This window comes from Pseudophryne corroboree, chromosome 10 (assembly GCF_028390025.1).
Source record: "Pseudophryne corroboree isolate aPseCor3 chromosome 10, aPseCor3.hap2, whole genome shotgun sequence".
NCBI classification, from domain to species: domain Eukaryota; kingdom Metazoa; phylum Chordata; class Amphibia; order Anura; family Myobatrachidae; genus Pseudophryne; species Pseudophryne corroboree.
The window spans coordinates 15,385,240-15,405,341 of record NC_086453.1 but is presented as its reverse complement, the minus strand read 5'-3'; the positions used below and the strand labels follow the sequence as shown (position 1 = coordinate 15,405,341).

Below are 20,102 nucleotides of genomic sequence, written 5' to 3'. Positions count from 1 at the left end.
TAGAATGGATTATAACATGAGGCTGTGTGATGTTAAATGAGAGTCCAGTAATTGCATTGTCGTTCACATTACAAGGCTTTAGACTTATTCTCTTTTGTCTCAACTGTGCTAACAAGATGGCCTCCTTCATGTTTGTGTGAGGTAGACTCTGCTCAATAGACTGTCATGTGACCATTTTCCCATCTTACAAGATGGCCTCCTTCATGTTTGTGTGAGGTAGACTCTGCTCAATAGACTGTCATGTGACCATTTTCCCATCTTACAAGATGGCCTCCTTCATGTTTGCACAAAGTAAACTCTGCTTGATGAACCCTTATATAACCAATTCTCCCTTCTTACAAGATGGCCTCCTTCATAATAATAATAATAATAATAATTTTATTTATATAGCGCTCTTTCTCCAGTAGGAGTCAAGGCGCTTAACAGATACAGAGCATAATATAGTACAGAAAATAATGAAGTACAGAAAAGCTTTTCGTAAAATACAGAAGCATGAAGATACTAAAAGGGACATTATGGAAATGCTGAGTAAACAGGAAAGTCTTGAGTCTACTTTTGAAGGATTTTATAGTTGAGGCCTCTCGCACTGTGCGAGGAAGTGAGTTCCATAGAGTCGGAGCCACATGACTAAAAGCTCGACCCCAGATGAATTACGGTAGATTCTAGGTACTGCTAAAAGTCCTTCATCTACAGATCGCAGTAATCGAGTGGGGCAGTATGGGGTCAGAAGCTGCTTCAGGTACCTTGGGCCCTGGTCATGTAATGCTTTGAAACTCAGTAAGCCAATCTTGAAGATGATTCGCCATCTTACAGGCAGCCAGTGAAGGGAGTAGAGGATGGGTGTTATGTGGCTAGAACGGGGCTGGTTGGTTAACAGCCTGGCCGCTGTGTTTTGCACCAGCTGTAAGCGGTGCAATTCTTTTGCTGGGAGACCAAGGTAGAGGGCATTACAATAGTCTAAACGAGATGATACAAATGCATGTATGACTTTTGGCAGATCATCTGAGGGAATTAAGTGCTTGATTCTGGCTATGTTCCTCCGGTGAAAGGATGAGGATTTGATTGTGGCTGATATCTGATGTTTAAGTGTCAGGCCACCATCCAGGACAACGCCAAGATTCCGCACACGATCACTGGTCTGTAATTCTGAATCCCCGAGTGTAAGTCCGGTTGGTTGGCTATGCTGCAGTCTTGTCCTTTTGATGTTGCGGTCGTATCATAAGGACCTCTGTTTTATCTGGGTTCATTCGCAGCCAACTGGCGCTCATCCACTCCTGTAGTTCAGCTAGACAGCCATTTAGGGTTGCTATTGGGTTATCAGTGCCCGGAGCAAAGGACAAGTACAGTTGTGTATCATCTGCATAGCAGTGGTAGACCAGGCCATGGCGCCTGATTATTTCAGCCAGCGGGAGCATGTATACTGCAAAAAGCATGGGGGATAGTATAGAACCTTGTGGGACACCACATGGCAATAGCACTGATGGTGATGAGTATACTCCAGATGAAACTCTCTATGACCTGCCTGTGAGAAATGATTTGAACCAGCTTAGGACTGTGCCGTCCAGTCCACAAAAATGTATTAGTTGCTCAGTCAGAAGCCCATGGTCCACGGTATCAAATGCTGCCGAGAGATCCAGAAGGATTAATATTGAACAGTCACCTCTGTCTCTTGCCATCAGAAGTTCATTTAACGCACACACCAGGGCTGTTTCAGTGCTATGTCTTCTCCTGAATCCTGATTGTTATGGATCATAGATATTGTGGGTTGTCAGGCGGGTTTCCAGTTGATTTGCAACCACTTTCTCAATAATCTTTCCTAGGAAAGGAAGGTTTGATACCGGTCTGTAGTTGGTCATGCAGTCAGGATCTAAATTAGTTTTTTTAAGAAGAGGTCTAACAATTGCTTCCTTTAGGGGTCCAGGAAAAATGCCTGTCTGCAAAGAGCATTGAACAATTTTTGCAAAGACAGGACCAATTATATCCATACAACCTATTAGAAGCTTGGTTGAGGCTGGGTCCAGATCACAGGTGGTGGGACGCAAAATCCGAGCAATTTCAGCAGTGTCCTTTACATCCACTGGGTCAAAGCTGGTCCACGAAGGCAGGTAGCTTATATTGGCAGGCTTTGTAGTTTGGCACTCCTTTGATGGCACTGTGGAGATTCCAGCCCGGATGGTGGATATTTTATCTGCAAAGAAGTTTGCAAACTCGTTGCATCTTGCCTGGGAGAGGGTCTCATCAGTCTGCAGGCATGCTGGCTTGCAAAGCATCTCCACTGTGCGGAAAAGTTGAGCTGACCTATTGTTTGCTGCTGTGATCTCATTTGACAGGAACTGTGATTTCTTACGGGTGATTGTCGATTGATATTCTTCGTTATGCTTCATTAGTTTTATTTTGTCATCCACTAGGTTAGTCTTCCTCCCTCGTCTTTCCAGTCTACGCCCCCAGTTCTTGAGCTCACTAACACTGTTGTCGAACCAGGGAGCTCGACGTTGTGGTTTACAAGGTCTTATACGCACAGGGGCGATAATATCAATTGCAGCCATAACATCCCTATTATAATAACGGACTAGGGAACAGGGATCTTCACAGGCACCCAGTATAGCAGAGAGATCCAGATTTGCTGCAGGAGCCTGGGGAGTCATTCCCCTCCTTGGATCATACCTGGTCAACTCCACGGGCAGAGATCTTGGTGGTCATTCCGAGTTGATCGCTCGCTAGCAGTTTTTAGCAGCCGTGCAAACGCTATGCCGCCGCCCACTGGGAGTGTATTTTAGCTTAGCAGAAGTGTGAACGAAAGGATTGCAGAGCGGCTACAAAGTTTTTTTGTGCAGTTTTAGAGTAGCTCCAGACCTACTCAGCGCTTGCGATCACTTCAGACTGTTCAGTTCCTGTTTTGACGTCACGAACACGCCCTGCGTTCGCCCAGCCACGCCTGCGTTTTTCCTGGCACGCCTGCGTTTTCCCGCACACTCCCTGAAAACGGTCAGTTGACACCCAGAAACGCCCACTTCATGTCAATCACTCTGCGGCCAGCAGTGCGACTGAAAAGCTTCGCTAGACCTTGTGTGAAACTACGTAGTTCGTTGTAATAGTACGTCGCGTGTGCGCAGAAGTGCTGTTTTTTTGCCTCATTGCTGCACAGCGAAAGAATGCAGCTAGCGATCAACTCGGAATGACCACCCTTATTTGAGGGGTTGCAACTGAGAACCAAAGGGAGTGGTGGTCTGACCAGATGACTGGGTTTATTTTTAGGTCAGTGACTTCTAATCCAATCTGAAAGACAAGATCAAGAGAGTGACCACTTTTATATGTGGCAGAAGGAATGACCTGTGTGTGTGAAGCCCAGACCATTCATTGTGCACAGGAGGTCTTGGCCAAGGCTTGAAACACTTCATGCTTGTGTGAGGTAGACTCTGCTCAATAGAATGTCATGTGACCATTTTCCCATCTTACAAGGTGGCTCCCTTTATATTTGTGTAAGGTAGTCTCTGCTCAAAGGACCCTCATGTGACCAATTGTCCCTTCTTACAAGATGGCTTCCCTACTGTTTGTGTGAGGAAGACTCTGCTCAATAGAATGTCATGTGACCATTTTCCCATTTTACAAGATGGCTCCCTTTATATTTGTATAAGGTAGTCTCTGCTCAAAGGGCCCTCATGTGACCAATTGTCCCTTCTTACAAGATGGCTTCCCTACTGTTTGTGTGAGGTAGACTCTGCTCTGTGGACCGTCATGTGACCGATTCTCCCATCTGACACAATGACCTCCTTAGACTCTTGTAAATGAACTAGTCAGTGATTTGAGACTTTTTTTGCAGGTTACAAAATGAAGAAACGAGTCGGAGCTATAGAAGAGTTTGAGTTTCTCCCACTAACTGGTGGACGTCAGCTCCACATCTGTATTGCTATCACCGGATGGCTCTCTACCGGCAAATATGGTGACTATCTCAATTCATAACAATGTTATACTAAAATGAAGGTTTTTTTTGCTGATTAAAACAGTACAGTGATTTCTTGGCAGGTAGTTTTGCCGCCCCGTGGCAGAGTCTGTTCCACTCCACTGAGCAGTACTGCTTAGCGTGGGAGTCTAAGTACCTCATGGAGCTCGGAAACGCGCTGGATACTTTACTTAACGGCCTGGTGAACATTGTCGCACAAGAAGCCCTGAAATACACCATCCTGTCAGGTAAAACCTTCAGCGAGCACCAAACTCCCCCCATACTGACCGGCCGCTGCCACATTTTTCTCACCCTCCCTCTTCTCCTCACCGCAGGGATTGTGACGGCTCTGACGTGGCCAGCCTCGCTCATCACTGTGGCCAGTGTCATCGACAATCCCTGGGGGGTGTGTCTCAGCCGATCGGCAGAAGTGGGGAAGCATTTGGCGCACATACTGCTCAGCAGACACCAGGTAATTTGTGTCTCCCGGTCATGGCTACACCCGGCTGCTACGTAGCCTGAGGATCGTCTCATGTTTTAGGATAGCTGCTGTGCAGCCTGTCTGTCTCTACCAGCTACAGTATATGCAGGGCAGCAGCTGATGCCGCCTTCTAATGGCAGCTCCCAGTGTAGAAAATCATCCTACATAAACCATGAGACAGTGCTGCCATCGCCTGCATGTAGCTCTCGACACTGTCTCTATCCCACTTCTTCTTGTCTCTTCCCCACTTCCTGCTATCATCCCTTCCTGATTTCTTGCTGTTTCTTCCCCACTTCCTGCTGGCTTTCTTCCACTTCCCGCTGTCTCACCCACTTCCCGCTGCCTTTTCCCAACTTCCTGCTTTCTCTTGCCCACTTCTTGCTGGCTTTCTCACACTTCGCTCTGTCTCTCCCACTTTCTGCTGTCTCTTGCCCACTTCCCACTGTCTCTTGCCCACCTCCCGCTGTCTCTTGCCCACCTCCCGCTGTCTCTCGCCAACTTCCTGCTCTCTCTCTCTCCCACTTCCCGCTGTCTCTTTAGTTCTCACTTTCCCGGTTCCCTCCGTCTTTCACTCCCACTACCATAATGTCTCTCACATCCTGCTTCTCCCCTCATACCTTGTTCACCTTTAATAAAGGCCTGGATTAATGTGTGTGTGTGTGTGTGTGTGTGTGTGTGTGTGTGTGTGTGTGTGTGTGTCATGTAATGGGCATCTGTGGGGTCAGATGGGTCATGTGTGGGGTCAGATGGACTTGCAAGGGTCATGTGTGGGGTCAGATGGGTATGTAAGGGTCCTGTGGTGGTCAGGTGGCAATGTAAGGGTCTTGTGTGGAGGTCAGATGGGCCTGTAAGGGTCCTGTGGTGGTCAGGTGGCAATGTAAGGGTCGTGTGGGGTCAGATGGTATGTAAGGGTCCTGTGGGGTGGTCAGGTGGCAATGTAAGGGTCTTGAGTGGAGGTCAGATGGGCCTGTAAGGGTCTTGTGGGGTCAGATGGGCCTGTAAGGGTCTTGTGGGGTCAGATGGGCCTGTAAGGGTCTTGTGGGGTCAGATGGCCCTGTAAGGGTCTTGGGTGGAGGTCAGATGGGCCTGTAAGGGTCTTGTGGGGTCAGATGGGCCTGTAAGGGTCTTGGGTGGAGGTCAGATGGGCCTGTAAGGGTCTTGGGTGGAGGTCAGATGGGCCTGTAAGGGTCTTGTGGGGTCAGATGGGCCTGTAAGGGTCTTGGGTGGAGGTCAGATGGGCCTGTAAGGGTCTTGTGGGGTCAGATGGGCCTGTAAGGGTCTTGTGTGGAGGTCAGATGGGCCTGTAAGGGTCTTGGGTGGAGGTCAGATGGGCCTGTAAGGGTCTTGAGTGGAGGTCAGATGGGCCTGTAAGGGTCTTGTGGGGTCAGATGGGCCTGTAAGGGTCTTGGGTGGAGGTCAGATGGGCCTGTAAGGGTCTTGTGTGGCGGTCAGATGGGCCTGTAAGGGTCTTGTGTGGAGGTCAGATGGGCCTGTAAGGGTCTTGTGGGGTCAGATGGGCCTGTAAGGGTCTTGGGTGGAGGTCAGATGGGCCTGTAAGGGTCTTGTGGGGTCAGATGGGCCTGTAAGGGTCTTGTGGGGTCAGATGGGCCTGTAAGGGTCTTGTGGTGTCAGATGGGCCTGTAAGGGTCTTGTGTGGAGGTCAGATGGGCATGTGGGGAGTTTTGGAACACGTGTAGAATGCAGGAGCATGTGGTGGTATTTTAGAGCTGGTGGAGGCCGGGTGGGTTCCAGCATCTGTGATTGCATCCCTGTACACACATGTAATTGAGTAGTATATGCTAGAGGGTAGGAGGGATGAATCACTGTGTGCGAGGGGAGGGGGGCACAGATCTACAAGTGGGGGCTGCTTCTCCGATATCAGGCACACGGATGAATGTCATTCTGGACAGTAATCCCTTTAATGAGCGTGTGTCCTTTTAGCTGCAGACTGGTAATTGTTGCTGCTAAGTGTGGATTAGAGGCAGCCCCTTCATCACGCTCATTGTGCAGAACGTGGCAGCCTGGCACATCTCCGCTACTCACCATGTAGCTACTTGGTCAGGCACAGCCGTGTGGGTGGCTGGAGAACCAGAGTTAGACCCGTGTCGGGGGATTCGTGAGCATTTCACGCTGCGTGGAGAAGAGCTGTGTGCCCCATTTATAGAAGACGGCAGAGGGGATCGGGGGGAATGGTTAATAACTAACCCGTTATGGATAAATGCTGCAATATTATGGCTCTAGCATGTTAGCGAAACCTCCATTCACACACTGTAACCTGTATTCACCACCTGGCCCTGGCCACACATGCAGTGGTGGACGTAAGAACCCCACCTGGTGCCTATGTCATACTCCTGTAATTGCGCCTATTTACGCCCCCGCAATGTTAAGTGAAATTCAGCCAACTGAGCATAAGGCCGCAGAGTCCATTTTCAGCAGCGGGTGACAGGGACAGCGGAGGCAGCTGCTTAGGGGACATCCCCCTACCCCATGCGTAGAGCCCCACCCTCGCCTCTCCCAGCGGACGCACTCTGGAGTACTGTTGGTGATAGCAGCTTCATCCTCTCTCTTCCTCCAGAATATTCTCTGTGTGGTTAGCTTTCCTGTCCTGCACCAATCTCCCTCTGTCTGCCAGCGTTGGATAATGGGGCTGCTGGTAAGAGCTCTGGGACCAGGCAGGAGCGCTCAGGGTGTCTAAGTGCCTCAGCGACCCAAGCACTCCCAACGGCACTTGTGGTCCTTGTTCTGTATTGTGTACTAGGCACTAGATAGCGGTATTTCTCTTTCATCCACTAGGGGACACTGGACAGTACTTAGACATTGGGGTGTGAAGCTTGCAACCGGAGGTGTGGCACAATCTAAAATTAGCATTGTCTGCACAGCTGATTCCTCCCCCTTCACAGCCCTCCTCCCTCAGTTTGGAAAATTGTGCCGAAGGAGGTGCACGTACAGAAGGGAGCTCCTGCTCCTTGAAGATTTCTTTGATTATTAATTGATTTTCTTCTTTCTTTTTCCTTTTTATACTGACCCAATCCCTCCTAACTAAAGGGAGGGTGCAGGTTTTTAAACTAAAAGATGGTAAATGCCCGATCCCACCTAAGTGAAAGGGGGTGCAGGCTTTACCAGATAAAAAGACTGCGTCCCCCTAATAAAAGGGGGACAAAGTTCAGGAGTGGAGACAATGATTCCAGATGAAGGGGTCTGCATCTCCTTACCAACAACGGTAAGTACAGATTGTTTTTAAAATGGCCCCCGCAGCAGTTAGGTAGTATATTGATTTTATTTTCCCTATAACAGCTATATACAGCGATATGTAGCCACTGTGGCTCAGTATCTAATAGCCAGTGCTGGGTTTTGAATCCTACCCAAATATAAATTTTGATAATTAACTTCCCACTGTGCAGGCAAAGGAGGCGCCGCTACGGGACTGAGTGAGATTGGTCCCGTAGCGTCCATCACAGGTAGACAGGGGCGCCGCTGCGGGACTGAGTAAAATGGTCCCGTGGCGTCCATCAACACACAGTGGCGCCGCAGCGGGACTGAGTGTAACGGTCCCGTAGCGTCCATCAGACAGTGGCGCCGCTGCGGGACTGAGTGAAACTGTCCCGTAGCGTGCGTCACCAGGAGAGACAGGAGCGCCGCTACGGTACTTGGTAAGCGATCCCGTAGCGTGCAGAGAGCCACATAGAGGGGGCAGACATAGGACCCTGCGCCACTGCGGGTCTTAGAGAAGCGGTCCATAGAGTGCAGAGAGCCGCGCAGAGACAGCGCCGCTACGGGACTTGGTATGAACGGTCCCGTAGCGCGCGCCATAGACACTGCAGTTTCAGAATGGCTGAAGAGACCATTCAGCCCGGGTGAACGGTTTAATCTTAGATGACCCTGGGATAAAAGAAAAATGGAGGGCACTCAGTACATAGGCGCGCCTCCCCATATGTTTAACTCATATCACTGAAACTAGTGGCCAGTACATAATGAAGTGTCATAAAAATTTCAATGTCGGCCATTTTATTAATCCCTATCTGGCGCCTTCTACAGGGAAGGGTAAGCCCTCCCACTAGTAAAACTATCATGAGGGATGTGCATGTGTAGCACTAGCTCCCTCTACTGGTGCCAACATATACTCAGAAATGTGAGATCTCCTGAACATATAATTCTACTATACTAATTATATTTTCAACGGACTTCTATTATAAAGATCCTAACGAAAATACTAAGAAGCAAGCGGATACAAACCCTACCATCGCAGCATGGAGGTCGCATGTCGGCTGGTGTTTCACTTATTTTTTTTTTAATTATTATTTATTTATATAAATATATTTTTGTCCTGTTCTTGTTTCTATATAAAGAAAGGAATAGTAATTCCAGCCGGATCCGATAACTTTGCTTCCGTCATTTCTCGCAGCCTTTCTCTTCCTAGTTAAAGGGTGAAAGCGCCACGAAATATCCTCGTAGGGGGTTTCCATGACAGATTTCTGTTAAAGACCTCCAACGGGAAGAGACCTGATATGTTTGTACATAATGTATCAAGAAGAGCACACGGGTTCAAGCCCGAGGAAGGCAGTCCCGGGGTGTGCAATTCCTACTTAGACGCTCCACCCGGGAGCAGTGCTCCAGCTAGGACAAGGATAACCTTGTAGATAGGATCTCCAATGGGATACCGGAATCCCGCACGTAACAATCAGTGCTGCGGGATTCTCACAGACGATGGATGAATTTCTCATCAGATTAACGCCTCTCACACAAGCGGTAACAATGTGCAAGGCGGTTAGACGGGCCTCTTCCTCTCGTACCGGAAACAAGAAGGAAGCGGGTCTTCTCATTGATACAATGGGTGAGTACATTGAATCTAACCTAGACGCCGATTTTCCAGAAGAGGACACGGCAATCACAACAATCTGTGATCCTAGACTTTAAGGTCCAATAAGTAAAGGAGCCCGTAGATTCGAATTGTTCGAATTCCAAAAGCGTTTTCCACTTCCTAAATCCCTCCAGTCTCGAATGGAGGAGGTTTGGGAACCAACCTGACTAACGTTTTCAAATTCCAAAAGGGGTTTCCAGTAACCTATCCCCTTCCTGAGAGTATAAGCATAAGTGGGAGTTTCCGCCGCGTGTGGGTGTTTTCCTAGGAAGGTTGTCGAAGAAGACAATCTTACCGTTACCTCATATAACGACCATTAGAGGTTGACGCAGCTTTAACGTCAAAATTTTGTGACAGTTGCAGCACAGAGGCCTACGCTCGTCTGCCGTGGGTTGACAAGGCCATGGGAGTATGGTCGGGACGCATAGTACAGGCTATTTAGGGGGAAAATGGCTTGGAAAAAGTCACCTAACTGGCGTAACACATTCGAGATTCAGCCTCACACTTGTGTCAAGCCTCACAGAATAGCATCGCGCATCTCTACATTAGCCAGATCGGCTAGAAGGTGCGGTAGAATACCACCCTTTGAGGATGAGCTGTTTTTCGGTCCAGTGTTGGACAAGTGGATTCGCAAGCTACAGCGTCCACTTGTCTGCCTACTCCTTATACAAGAACCATTACACAGGTTAGGAAAGGTTATCGGGACCAGCGTGTAATTCCTTTAGAGCTCAGTCCTTCCGTGCCCGAGGAAGAGTTTTTGGTACACAAGTACGTGGGGGCAGAGGTAGAGGCCGCTCACAGGCAGCCAGTAAGCGGGATAAATCTGCTGACAAGACCGTGGCAGGACGGTCTCACGGCTCACCTGGGATTCCCCTTGGTGGTCGAAGGTCTGGAGTTGCCTCGGTGCCCTCAGGTAGAATAAGAGCTACTGCCGACAATGGAAAGAATGCTACGTTCAGAGGTCATTCTCCCGGTTGCCGCCTCTCAGTGAGAAATGGCTCTCTACTCCAATCATTTTGTCATACCAAGTCAGACAGGACAGTCCGGCCGATACTCAATTTAAAAGTTTTAAGCCGGTTGCTAAGTGTCTACAAATTCAAGCTGGAATCAATCCAGTTGATCATTGCTGGTTTAGAACATGCATATCTGCATATCCCAATCTGGGCCCCTCACCAGGCTTTCTTAAGGTTTGCACTGCTGATGGATAGCTACCAATTCAGGGCCTTACCGTTCAGTCTCTCACTGGCTCCAAGACTCTTTACAGAAGATCATGGCATTCATGGTTGCAGACTCGGGACTGTTAAAGTCACGATAGGTCCTTATCTACAGAAGATCAGGGCATTCATGGTTGCAGACTCGGGACTGTTGAAGTCACGATAGGTCCTTATCTAGGCGACCTGCTAATTAATGCATCCTCTTGTGACCAGTTGATCAGAGATGTTCAGACATCCCATCCATTTCTCGTTCAACTTGGGGAGATTATGAATTTCCAGAGATCCAACCTCTGGCCAGCTCAACGGATTCAATTCCTCAGTCTCCTATGGGACAGGGTACAACTGAGAGGATTCCTACCAAATAACAAGGTCCAGGACCTACAGAGATTAGTGGTTCAGGTACTGAGGTCACAGACGATTTTCTACACCTCTGTGTGGAAATTTTCGGGCAGTTGGTGGCAGGCTTCATTCCCGTCCATTACAGACGAACCTCATTGCTCAGGGAACAAGGTCAGACTCCGACTTCCACCACACATACACGCTTCCTTACTTTATTTGTCATTGCACAGGAATCTCGCAGCAGGCTAGAGATTCGGCAGTTGGAATTTGTGGTTCCTGCCAACAGACGTCAGCCTCAAAGGTTGGGGTGCCGTCTTACAATAGCATTAGTTTCAGAACAGTTGGACGCTCCTGGAGAATACCTCTTTCTTGGTCAAAGGTCCAAGTCATGGGTCAACACATAAGGATGCAGTCGAACAACGTCACGACAACGGCATACGTAAATCGTCAAGGAGGAAAGAGGAACGGAATGGCGTTAGAGGAAGACACAAAGGCTGTGTCCAGGACAAGTGATCCAGCAGCTAAGGGAGTGGACACATTAACACTTTCTTACAGGTTACATCATCCTTCAGAAAGTCGGACTATGTCTTGGTTCTTTGTGATGAGCCTCAAAAGCGTTAGCCAGCATCTCAGCAGTCTGGGTCTAGTCTTGCCTTTCGGCAAACTTACATTCCATGTGACAAACAGGTTCCGTTTCAGACGGGTGCTTCTACCACCCGACCAGTGGGCGACTCATGGGCGGCGGCCAGAGGGGTTTCCAAGGCTCAACTTTGCAGGGCGGCATTGTGGTCCTCAGCCCACATGTTCGCAGGATTTTACAGGTTGAGGCTTTTTGCGTCCGGGGACTCTAAGTTCGGACGTTTAAGTTTGCAGCCAACCGACAGCACTCCCTCCCTGGGAGTAAACTTTGGGACGTCCCCTAATGTCTAAGTACTGTTCCAGTGTCCCCTAGTGGATGAAAGAGAAAAGAGGATTTTGGTACTTACCGATAAATCCATTTCTCTGAATCCTCTAGGGGACACTGGACGCCCGCCTCGGTGCTGTCAGTCTGCTGGGTTCACACTTCCTGTTCAAAGGACTCTTGTGACCCACGTAGTTAGTCCCAGGACTTTGACAAACAAGGTCATAGGATCAAATCACATTGTGGCTCTGTGCCTAATATGGATTTTACAAAGTTTTTCCAAACAGCGTTGATTTTCCAGTTAAGAGTTATTGGTTGCTGTTTGATAGGTTGTACTGTTCGGTTCCTCGCCATGTGCTCAAGTGTCATGTCCTATTCTCTCAGTCAAATTTTCCAAACTGAGGGAGGAGGGCTGTGAAGGGGGAGGAACCGGCTGTGCAGACAATGCTAATTTTAGAATGTGCCACACCTCCGGTTGCAAGCTTCACACCCCTAATGTCTAAGTACTGTCCAGTGTCCCCTAGAGGATTCAGAGAAATGGATTTATCGGTAAGTACCAAAATCCTCTTTTTGTACTAGGCCTAGATAGCGTGATTGTATTGTGTACTAGGCACTAGATAGCGGGATTGTATTGTGTACTAGGCACTAGATAGCGGGATTGTATTGTGTACTAGGCACTAGATAGCGGGATTGTATTGTGTACTAGGCACTAGATAGCGGGATTGTATTGTGTACTAGGCACTAGATAGCAGGATTGTATTGTGTACTAGCCACTAGATAGCGGGATTGTATTGTGTACTAGGCACTAGATAGCGGGATTGTATTGTGTACTAGGCACTAGATAGCGGGATTGTATCGTGTACTAGGCACTAGATAGCGGGATTGTATTGTGTACTAGGCACTAGATAGCGGGATTGTATAGTGTACAAACCACTAAATAGCGGGATTGTATCGTGTACTAGGCCTAGATAGTGGGATTGTATTGTGTACTAGGCACTAGATAGCGGGATTGTATCGTGTACTAGGCCTAGATAGTGGGATTGTATTGTGTACTAGGCACTAGATAGCGGTATTGTATTGTGTACTAGGCACTAGACAGCGGGATTGTATCGTGTACTAGGCACTAGATAGTGGGATTGTATTGTGTACTAGGCACTAGACAGCGGGATTGTATCGTGTACTAGGCACTAGATAGCGGGATTGTATTGTGTACTAGGCACTAGACAGCGGGATTGTATCGTGTACTAGGCACTAGATAGCGGGATTGTATTGTGTACTAGGCACTAGATAGCGGGATTGTATCGTCTACTAGGCACTAGATAGCGGGATTGTATTGTGTACTAGGCACTAGATAGCGGGATTGTATTGTGTACTAGGCACTAGATAGCGGGATTGTATCGTGTACTAGGCACTAGATAGCGGGATTGTATTGTGTACTAGGCACTAGATAGCGGGATTGTATTGTACTAGGCACTAGATTGCGGGATTGTATTGTGTACTAGGCACTAGATAGCGGGATTGTATTGTGTACTAGGCACTAGATAGCGGGATTGTATTGTGTACTAAGCACTAGACAGCGGGATTGTATCGTGTACTAGGCACTAGATAGCGGGATTGTATTGTGTACTAGGCACTAGACAGCGGGATTGTATCGTGTACTAGGCACTAGATAGCGGGATTGTATTGTGTACTAGGCACTAGATAGCGGGATTGTATTGTGTACTAGGCACTAGATAGCGGGATTGTATTGTGTACTAGGCACTAAATAGCGGGTTTGTATTGTGTACTAGGCACTAGATAGCGGGATTGTATTGTGTACTAGGCACTAGATAGCGGGATTGTATTGTGTACTAGGCACTAGATAGCGGGATTGTATTGTGTACTAAGCACTAGATAGCGGGATTGTATTGTGTACTAAGCACTAGATAGCGGGATTGTATCGTCTACTAGGCACTAGATAGCGGGATTGTATTGTGTACAAACCACTTGATAGCGGGATTGTATCGTGTACTAGGCACTAGATAGCGGGATTGTATCGTGTACTAGGCCTAGATAGTGGGATTGTATTGTGTACTAGGCACTAGATAGCGGGATTGTATCGTGTACTAGGCCTAGATAGTGGGATTGTATTGTGTACTAGGCACTAGATAGCGGTATTGTATTGTGTACTAGGCACTAGACAGCGGGATTGTATCGTGTACTAGGCACTAGATAGCGGGATTGTATTGTGTACTAGGCACTAGACAGCGGGATTGTATCGTGTACTAGGCACTAGATAGCGGGATTGTATTGTGTACTAGGCACTAGAAAGCGGGATTGTATTGTGTACTAGGCACTAGATAGCGGGATTGTATTGTGTACTAAGCACTAGATAGCGGGATTGTATCGTCTACTAGGCACTAGATAGCGGGATTGTATTGTGTACTAGGCACTAGATAGCGGGATTGTATCGTGTACTAGGCACTAGATAGCGGGATTGTATCGTGTACAAGGCACTAGATAGCGGGATTGTATTGTGTACTAGGCACTAGATAGCGGGATTGTATCGTACTAGGCACTAGATTGCGGGATTGTATTGTGTACTAGGCACTAGATAGCGGGATTGTATTGTGTACTAGGCACTAGATAGCGGGATTGTATTATATATATTGTGGTTATTTGCCTTACAGAGCTGTAGGGTTACTGTACGTGTGGGGTGTGGATCATAGGGTCGACCACAATTAGGTCAACAGTGTCTAGGTCGACCACTATTGGTCGACAGTAACTAAGTCGACACCCAGAATAGATCAACACAAGCATTAGGTCGACATGAGGTTTTTCTGGATGTTTTTTGGTGTCGTTTTCTTCGTAGAGTGACCGGGAACCCCAATTGGTGCACCGTGTCCCCTCGCATGGCGAGCGAACTTCGTCGTGTCGACCTATTTCCTGTTTGGACCTACTCAATGTCGACCAATTGGTGTTGACCTAATGTGTGTCGACATAGAGTCCGGATACCGTCCTGCATCACAGTAATTTATCTCTGTACAGTGCAAGTAACACAGTCATTAGCCCCTGAAGAGTGCCAGTAACACTGTCATTTCCCCCTGTACAGTGCCAGTAACGCTGTCATTTCCCCCTGCACAGTGCCAGTAACACTGTCATTTCCCCCGGTACAGTGCCAGTAACACTGTCATTTACCCCTGTACAGCGCCAGTAACACTGTCATTTCCCCCTGTACAGTGCCAGTAACACTGTCATTACCCCCTGTACAGTGCCAGTAACACTGTCATTTCCCCCTGTACAGAGCCAGTAACGCTGTCATTTCCCCCTGTACAGTGCCAGTAACACTGTCATTTCCCCCTGTACAGTGCCAGTAACACTGTCATTACCCCCTGTACAGTGCCAGTAACGCTGTCATTTCCCCCTGCACAGTGCCAGTAACACTGTCATTTCCCCCTGTACAGTGCCAGTAACGCTGTCATTTCCCCCTGTACAGTGCCAGTAACACTGTCATTTCCCCCTGTACAGTGCCAGTAACACTGTCATTACCCCCTGTACAGCGCCAGTAACACTGTCATTTCCCCCCTGTACAGTGCCAGTAACACTGTCATTCCCCCCTGTACAGCGCCAGTAACACTGTCATTTTCCCCTGTACAGTGCCAGTAACGCTGTCATTTCCCCTTGTACAGTGCCAGTAACGCTGTCATTTCCCCCTGTACAGTGCCAGTAACGCTGTCATTTCCCCCTGTACAGTGCCAGTAACGCTGTCATTTCCCCCTGTACAGTGCCAGTAACGCTGTCATTTCCCCCTGTACAGTGCCAGTAACGCTGTCATTTCCCCCTGTACAGTGCCAGTAACGCTGTCATTTCCCCCTGTACAGCGCCAGTAACGCTGTCATTTCCCCCTGTACAGCGCCAGTAACGCTGTCATTTCCCCCTGTACAGTGCCAGTAACGCTGTCATTTCCCCCTGTACAGCGCCAGTAACCGCTGTGCCAGTAACACTGTCATTTCCCCCTGTACAGTGCCAGTAACACTGTCATTTCCCCCTGTACAGTGCCAGTAACGCTGTCATTTCCCCCTGTACAGTGCCAGTAACGCTGTCATTTCCCCCTGTACAGTGCCAGTAACACTGTCATTTCCCCCTGTACAGTGCCAGTAACACTGTCATTTCCCCCTGTACAGTGCCAGTAACACTGTCATTTCCCCCTGTACAGTGCCAGTAACACTGTCATCTCCCCCTGTACAGTGCCAGTAACGCTGTCATTCCCCCCCCCCCCCCCTGTACAGTGCCAGTAACGCTGTCATTTCCCTCTGTACAGTGCCAGTAACGCTGTCATTTCCCCCTGTACAGTGCCAGTAACACTATCATTTCCCCCCTGTACAGTGCCAGTAACACTGTCATTTCCCCCCTGTACAGTGCCAGTAACACTGTCATTACCCCCAGTACAGTGCCAGTAACGCTGTCATTTCCCCCTGTACAGTGCCAGTAACGCTGTCATTTCCCCCTGTACAGTGCCAGTAACACTGTCAATTCCCCCTGTACAGTGCCAGTAACGCTGTCATTTCCCCCTGTACAGTGCCAGTAACGCTGTCATTTCCCCCTGTACAGTGCCAGTAACGCTGTCATTTCCCCCTGTACAGTGCCAGTAACACTGTCAATTCCCCCTGTACAGTGCCAGTAACGCTGTCATTTCCCCCTGTACAGTGCCAGTAACGCTGTCATTTCCCCCTGTACAGTGCCAGTAACACTGTCATTTCCCCCTGTACAGTGCCAGTAACACTATCATTTCTCCCTGCACAGTGCCAGTAACACTGTCATTTCCCCCCTGTACAGTGCCAGTAACACTGTCATTTTCCCCTGTACAGTGCCAGTAACACTATCATTTCCCCCCTGTACAGTGCCAGTAACACTGTCATTTCCCCCTGTACAGTGCCAGTAACACTATCATTTCCCCCCTGTACAGTGCCAGTAACACTGTCATTTCCCCCTGTACAGTGCCAGTAACACTATCATTTCCCCCCTGTACAGTGCCAGTAACACTATCATTTCTCCCTGCACAGTGCCAGTAACACTGTCATTTCCCCCCTGTACAGTGCCAGTAACACTGTCATTTCCCCCTGTACAGTGCCAGTAACACTATCATTTCCCCCTGTACAGTGCCAGTAACACTGTCATTTCTCCCTGCACAGTGCCAGTAACACTGTCATTTCTCCCTGCACAGTGCCAGTAACACTGTCATTTCCCCCCTGTACAGTGCCAGTAACACTGTCATTTCCCCCTGTACAGTGCCAGTAACACTATCATTTCCCCCTGTACAGTGCCAGTAACACTGTCATTTCCCCCTGTACAGTGCCAGTAACACTATCATTTCCCCCTGTACAGTGCCAGTAACACTGTCATTTCCCCCTGTACAGTGCCAGTAACACTATCATTTCCCCCTGTACAGTGCCAGTAACGCTGTCATTTCCCCCTGTACAGTGCCAGTAACGCTGTCATTTCCCCCTGTACAGTGCCAGTAACACTGTCATTTCCCCCTGTACAGTGCCAGTAACACTGTCATTTCCCCCTGTACAGTGCCAGTAACACTGTCATTTCCCCCTGTACAGTGCCAGTAACACTGTCATCTCCCCCTGTACAGTGCCAGTAACGCTGTCATTCCCCCCCCCCCCTGTACAGTGCCAGTAACGCTGTCATTTCCCTCTGTACAGTGCCAGTAACGCTGTCATTTCCCCCTGTACAGTGCCAGTAACACTGTCATTTCCCCCCTGTACAGTGCCAGTAACACTGTCATTACCCCCAGTACAGTGCCAGTAACGCTGTCATTTCCCCCTGTACAGTGCCAGTAACGCTGTCATTTCCCCCTGTACAGTGCCAGTAACACTGTCATTTCCCCCTGTACAGTGCCAGTAACGCTGTCATTTCCCCCTGTACAGTGCCAGTAACGCTGTCATTTCCCCCTGTACAGTGCCAGTAACACTGTCATTTCCCCCTGTACAGTGCCAGTAACACTATCATTTCTCCCTGCACAGTGCCAGTAACACTGTCATTTCCCCCCTGTACAGTGCCAGTAACACTGTCATTTTCCCCTGTACAGTGCCAGTAACACTATCATTTCCCCCCTGTACAGTGCCAGTAACACTGTCATTTCCCCCTGTACAGTGCCAGTAACACTATCATTTCCCCCCTGTACAGTGCCAGTAACACTGTCATTTCCCCCTGTACAGTGCCAGTAACACTATCATTTCCCCCCTGTACAGTGCCAGTAACACTATCATTTCTCCCTGCACAGTGCCAGTAACACTGTCATTTCCCCCCTGTACAGTGCCAGTAACACTGTCATTTCCCCCTGTACAGTGCCAGTAACACTATCATTTCCCCCTGTACAGTGCCAGTAACACTGTCATTTCTCCCTGCACAGTGCCAGTAACACTGTCATTTCCCCCCTGTACAGTGCCAGTAACACTGTCATTTCCCCCTGTACAGTGCCAGTAACACTGTCATTTCCCCCTGTACAGTGCCAGTAACACTGTCATTTCCCCCTGTACAGTGCCAGTAACACTATCATTTCCCCCTGTACAGTGCCAGTAACACTGTCATTTCCCCCTGTACAGTGCCAGTAACACTATCATTTCCCCCTGTACAGTGCCAGTAACACTGTCATTTCCCCCTGTACAGTGCCAGTAACACTGTCATTTCCCCCTGTACAGTGCCAGTAACACTGTCATTTCCCCCTGTACAGTGCCAGTAACACTATCATTTCCCCCTGTACAGTGCCAGTAACACTGTCATTTCCCCCTGTACAGTGCCAGTAACACTGTCATTACCCCCTGTACAGTGCCAGTAACACTATCATTTCCCCCTGTACAGTGCCAGTAACACTGTCATTTCCCCCTGTACAGTGCCAGTAACACTATCATTTCCCCCTGTACAGTGCCAGTAACACTGTCATTACCCCCTGTACAGTGCCAGTAACACTGTCATTTCCCCCTGTACAGTGCCAGTAACACTGTCATTTCCCCCTGTACAGTGCCAGTAACACTATCATTTCCCCCTGTACAGTGCCAGTAACACTGTCATTACCCCCTGTACAGTGCCAGTAACACTGTCATTTCCCCCTGTACAGTGCCAGTAACACTGTCATTTCCCCCTGTACAGTGCCAGTAACACTATCATTTCCCCCTGTACAGTGCCAGTAACACTATCATTTCCCCCTGTACAGTGCCAGTAACACTGTCATTACCCCCTGTACAGTGCCAGTAACACTGTCATTTCCCCCTGTACAGTGCCAGTAACACTGTCATTTCCCCCTGTGCAGTGCCAGTAACACTATCATTTCCCCCTGTACAGTGCCAGTAACACTGTCATTACCCCCTGTACAGTGCCAGTAACACTATCATTTCCCCCCTGTACAGTGCCAGTAACACTGTCATTTCCCCCTGTACAGTGCCAGTAACACTATCATTTCCCCCTGTACAGTGCCAGTAACACTATCATTTCCCCCTGTACAGTGCCAGTAACACTGTCATTACCCCCTGTACAGTGCCAGTAACACTGTCATTTCCCCCTGTACAGTGCCAGTAACACTGTCATTTCCCCCTGTACAGTGCCAGTAACACTATCATTTCCCCCTGTACAGTGCCAGTAACACTGTCATTACCCCCTGTACAGTGCCAGTAACACTATCATTTCCCCCCTGTACAGTGCCAGTAACACTGTCATTTCCCCCTGTACAGTGCCAGTAACACTATCATTTCCCCCTGTACAGTGCCAGTAACACTATCATTTCCCCCCTGTACAGTGCCAGTAACACTATCATTTCCCCCCTGTACAGTGCCAGTAACGCTGTCATTTCCCCCTGTACAGTGCCAGTAACACTGTCATTTCTCCCTGTACAGTGCCAGTAACACTGTCATTTCCCCCTGTACAGTGCCAGTAACACTGTCATTACCCCCTGTACAGTGCCAGTAACACTGTCATTTCCCCCTGTACAGTGCCAGTAACACTGTCATTTCCCCCTGTACAGTGCCAGTAACACTGTCATTTCCCCTGTACAGTGCCAGTAACACTGTCATTTCCCCCTGTACAGTGCCAGTAACACTATCATTTCCCCCCTGTACAGTGCCAGTAACGCTGTCATTTCCCCCTGTACAGTGCCAGTAACACTATCATTTCCCCCTGTACAGTGCCAGTAACACTGTCATTTCCCCCTGTACAGTGCCAGTAACACTGTCATTTCCCCCTGTACAGTGCCAGTAACGCTGTCATTTCCCCCTGTACAGTGCCAGTAACGCTGTCATTTCTCCCTGTACAGTGCCAGTAACACTGTCATTTCCCCCTGTACAGTGCCAGTAACACTGTCATTACCCCCTGTACAGTGCCAGTAACGC

The 20,102-nt window shown here is 48.7% G+C and overlaps 1 protein-coding gene across 4 annotated transcripts in view; it reads left to right on the top strand.

Moving 5' to 3' along the window:
• The window catches only part of TMCO4 (transmembrane and coiled-coil domains 4), a 146,734-nt gene that overhangs the window by 64,403 nt on the left and 62,229 nt on the right, over positions 1 to 20,102 (top strand). For all 4 annotated transcript variants that reach the window (XM_063942144.1, XM_063942145.1, XM_063942146.1 and 1 more), the window contains 3 exons: positions 3,821 to 3,940; positions 4,024 to 4,188; positions 4,276 to 4,412. In XM_063942144.1, coding sequence (XP_063798214.1) covers positions 3,821 to 3,940; positions 4,024 to 4,188; positions 4,276 to 4,412 — 422 coding nt within the window. The remainder of the gene's footprint in view (positions 1 to 3,820; positions 3,941 to 4,023; positions 4,189 to 4,275; positions 4,413 to 20,102) is intronic.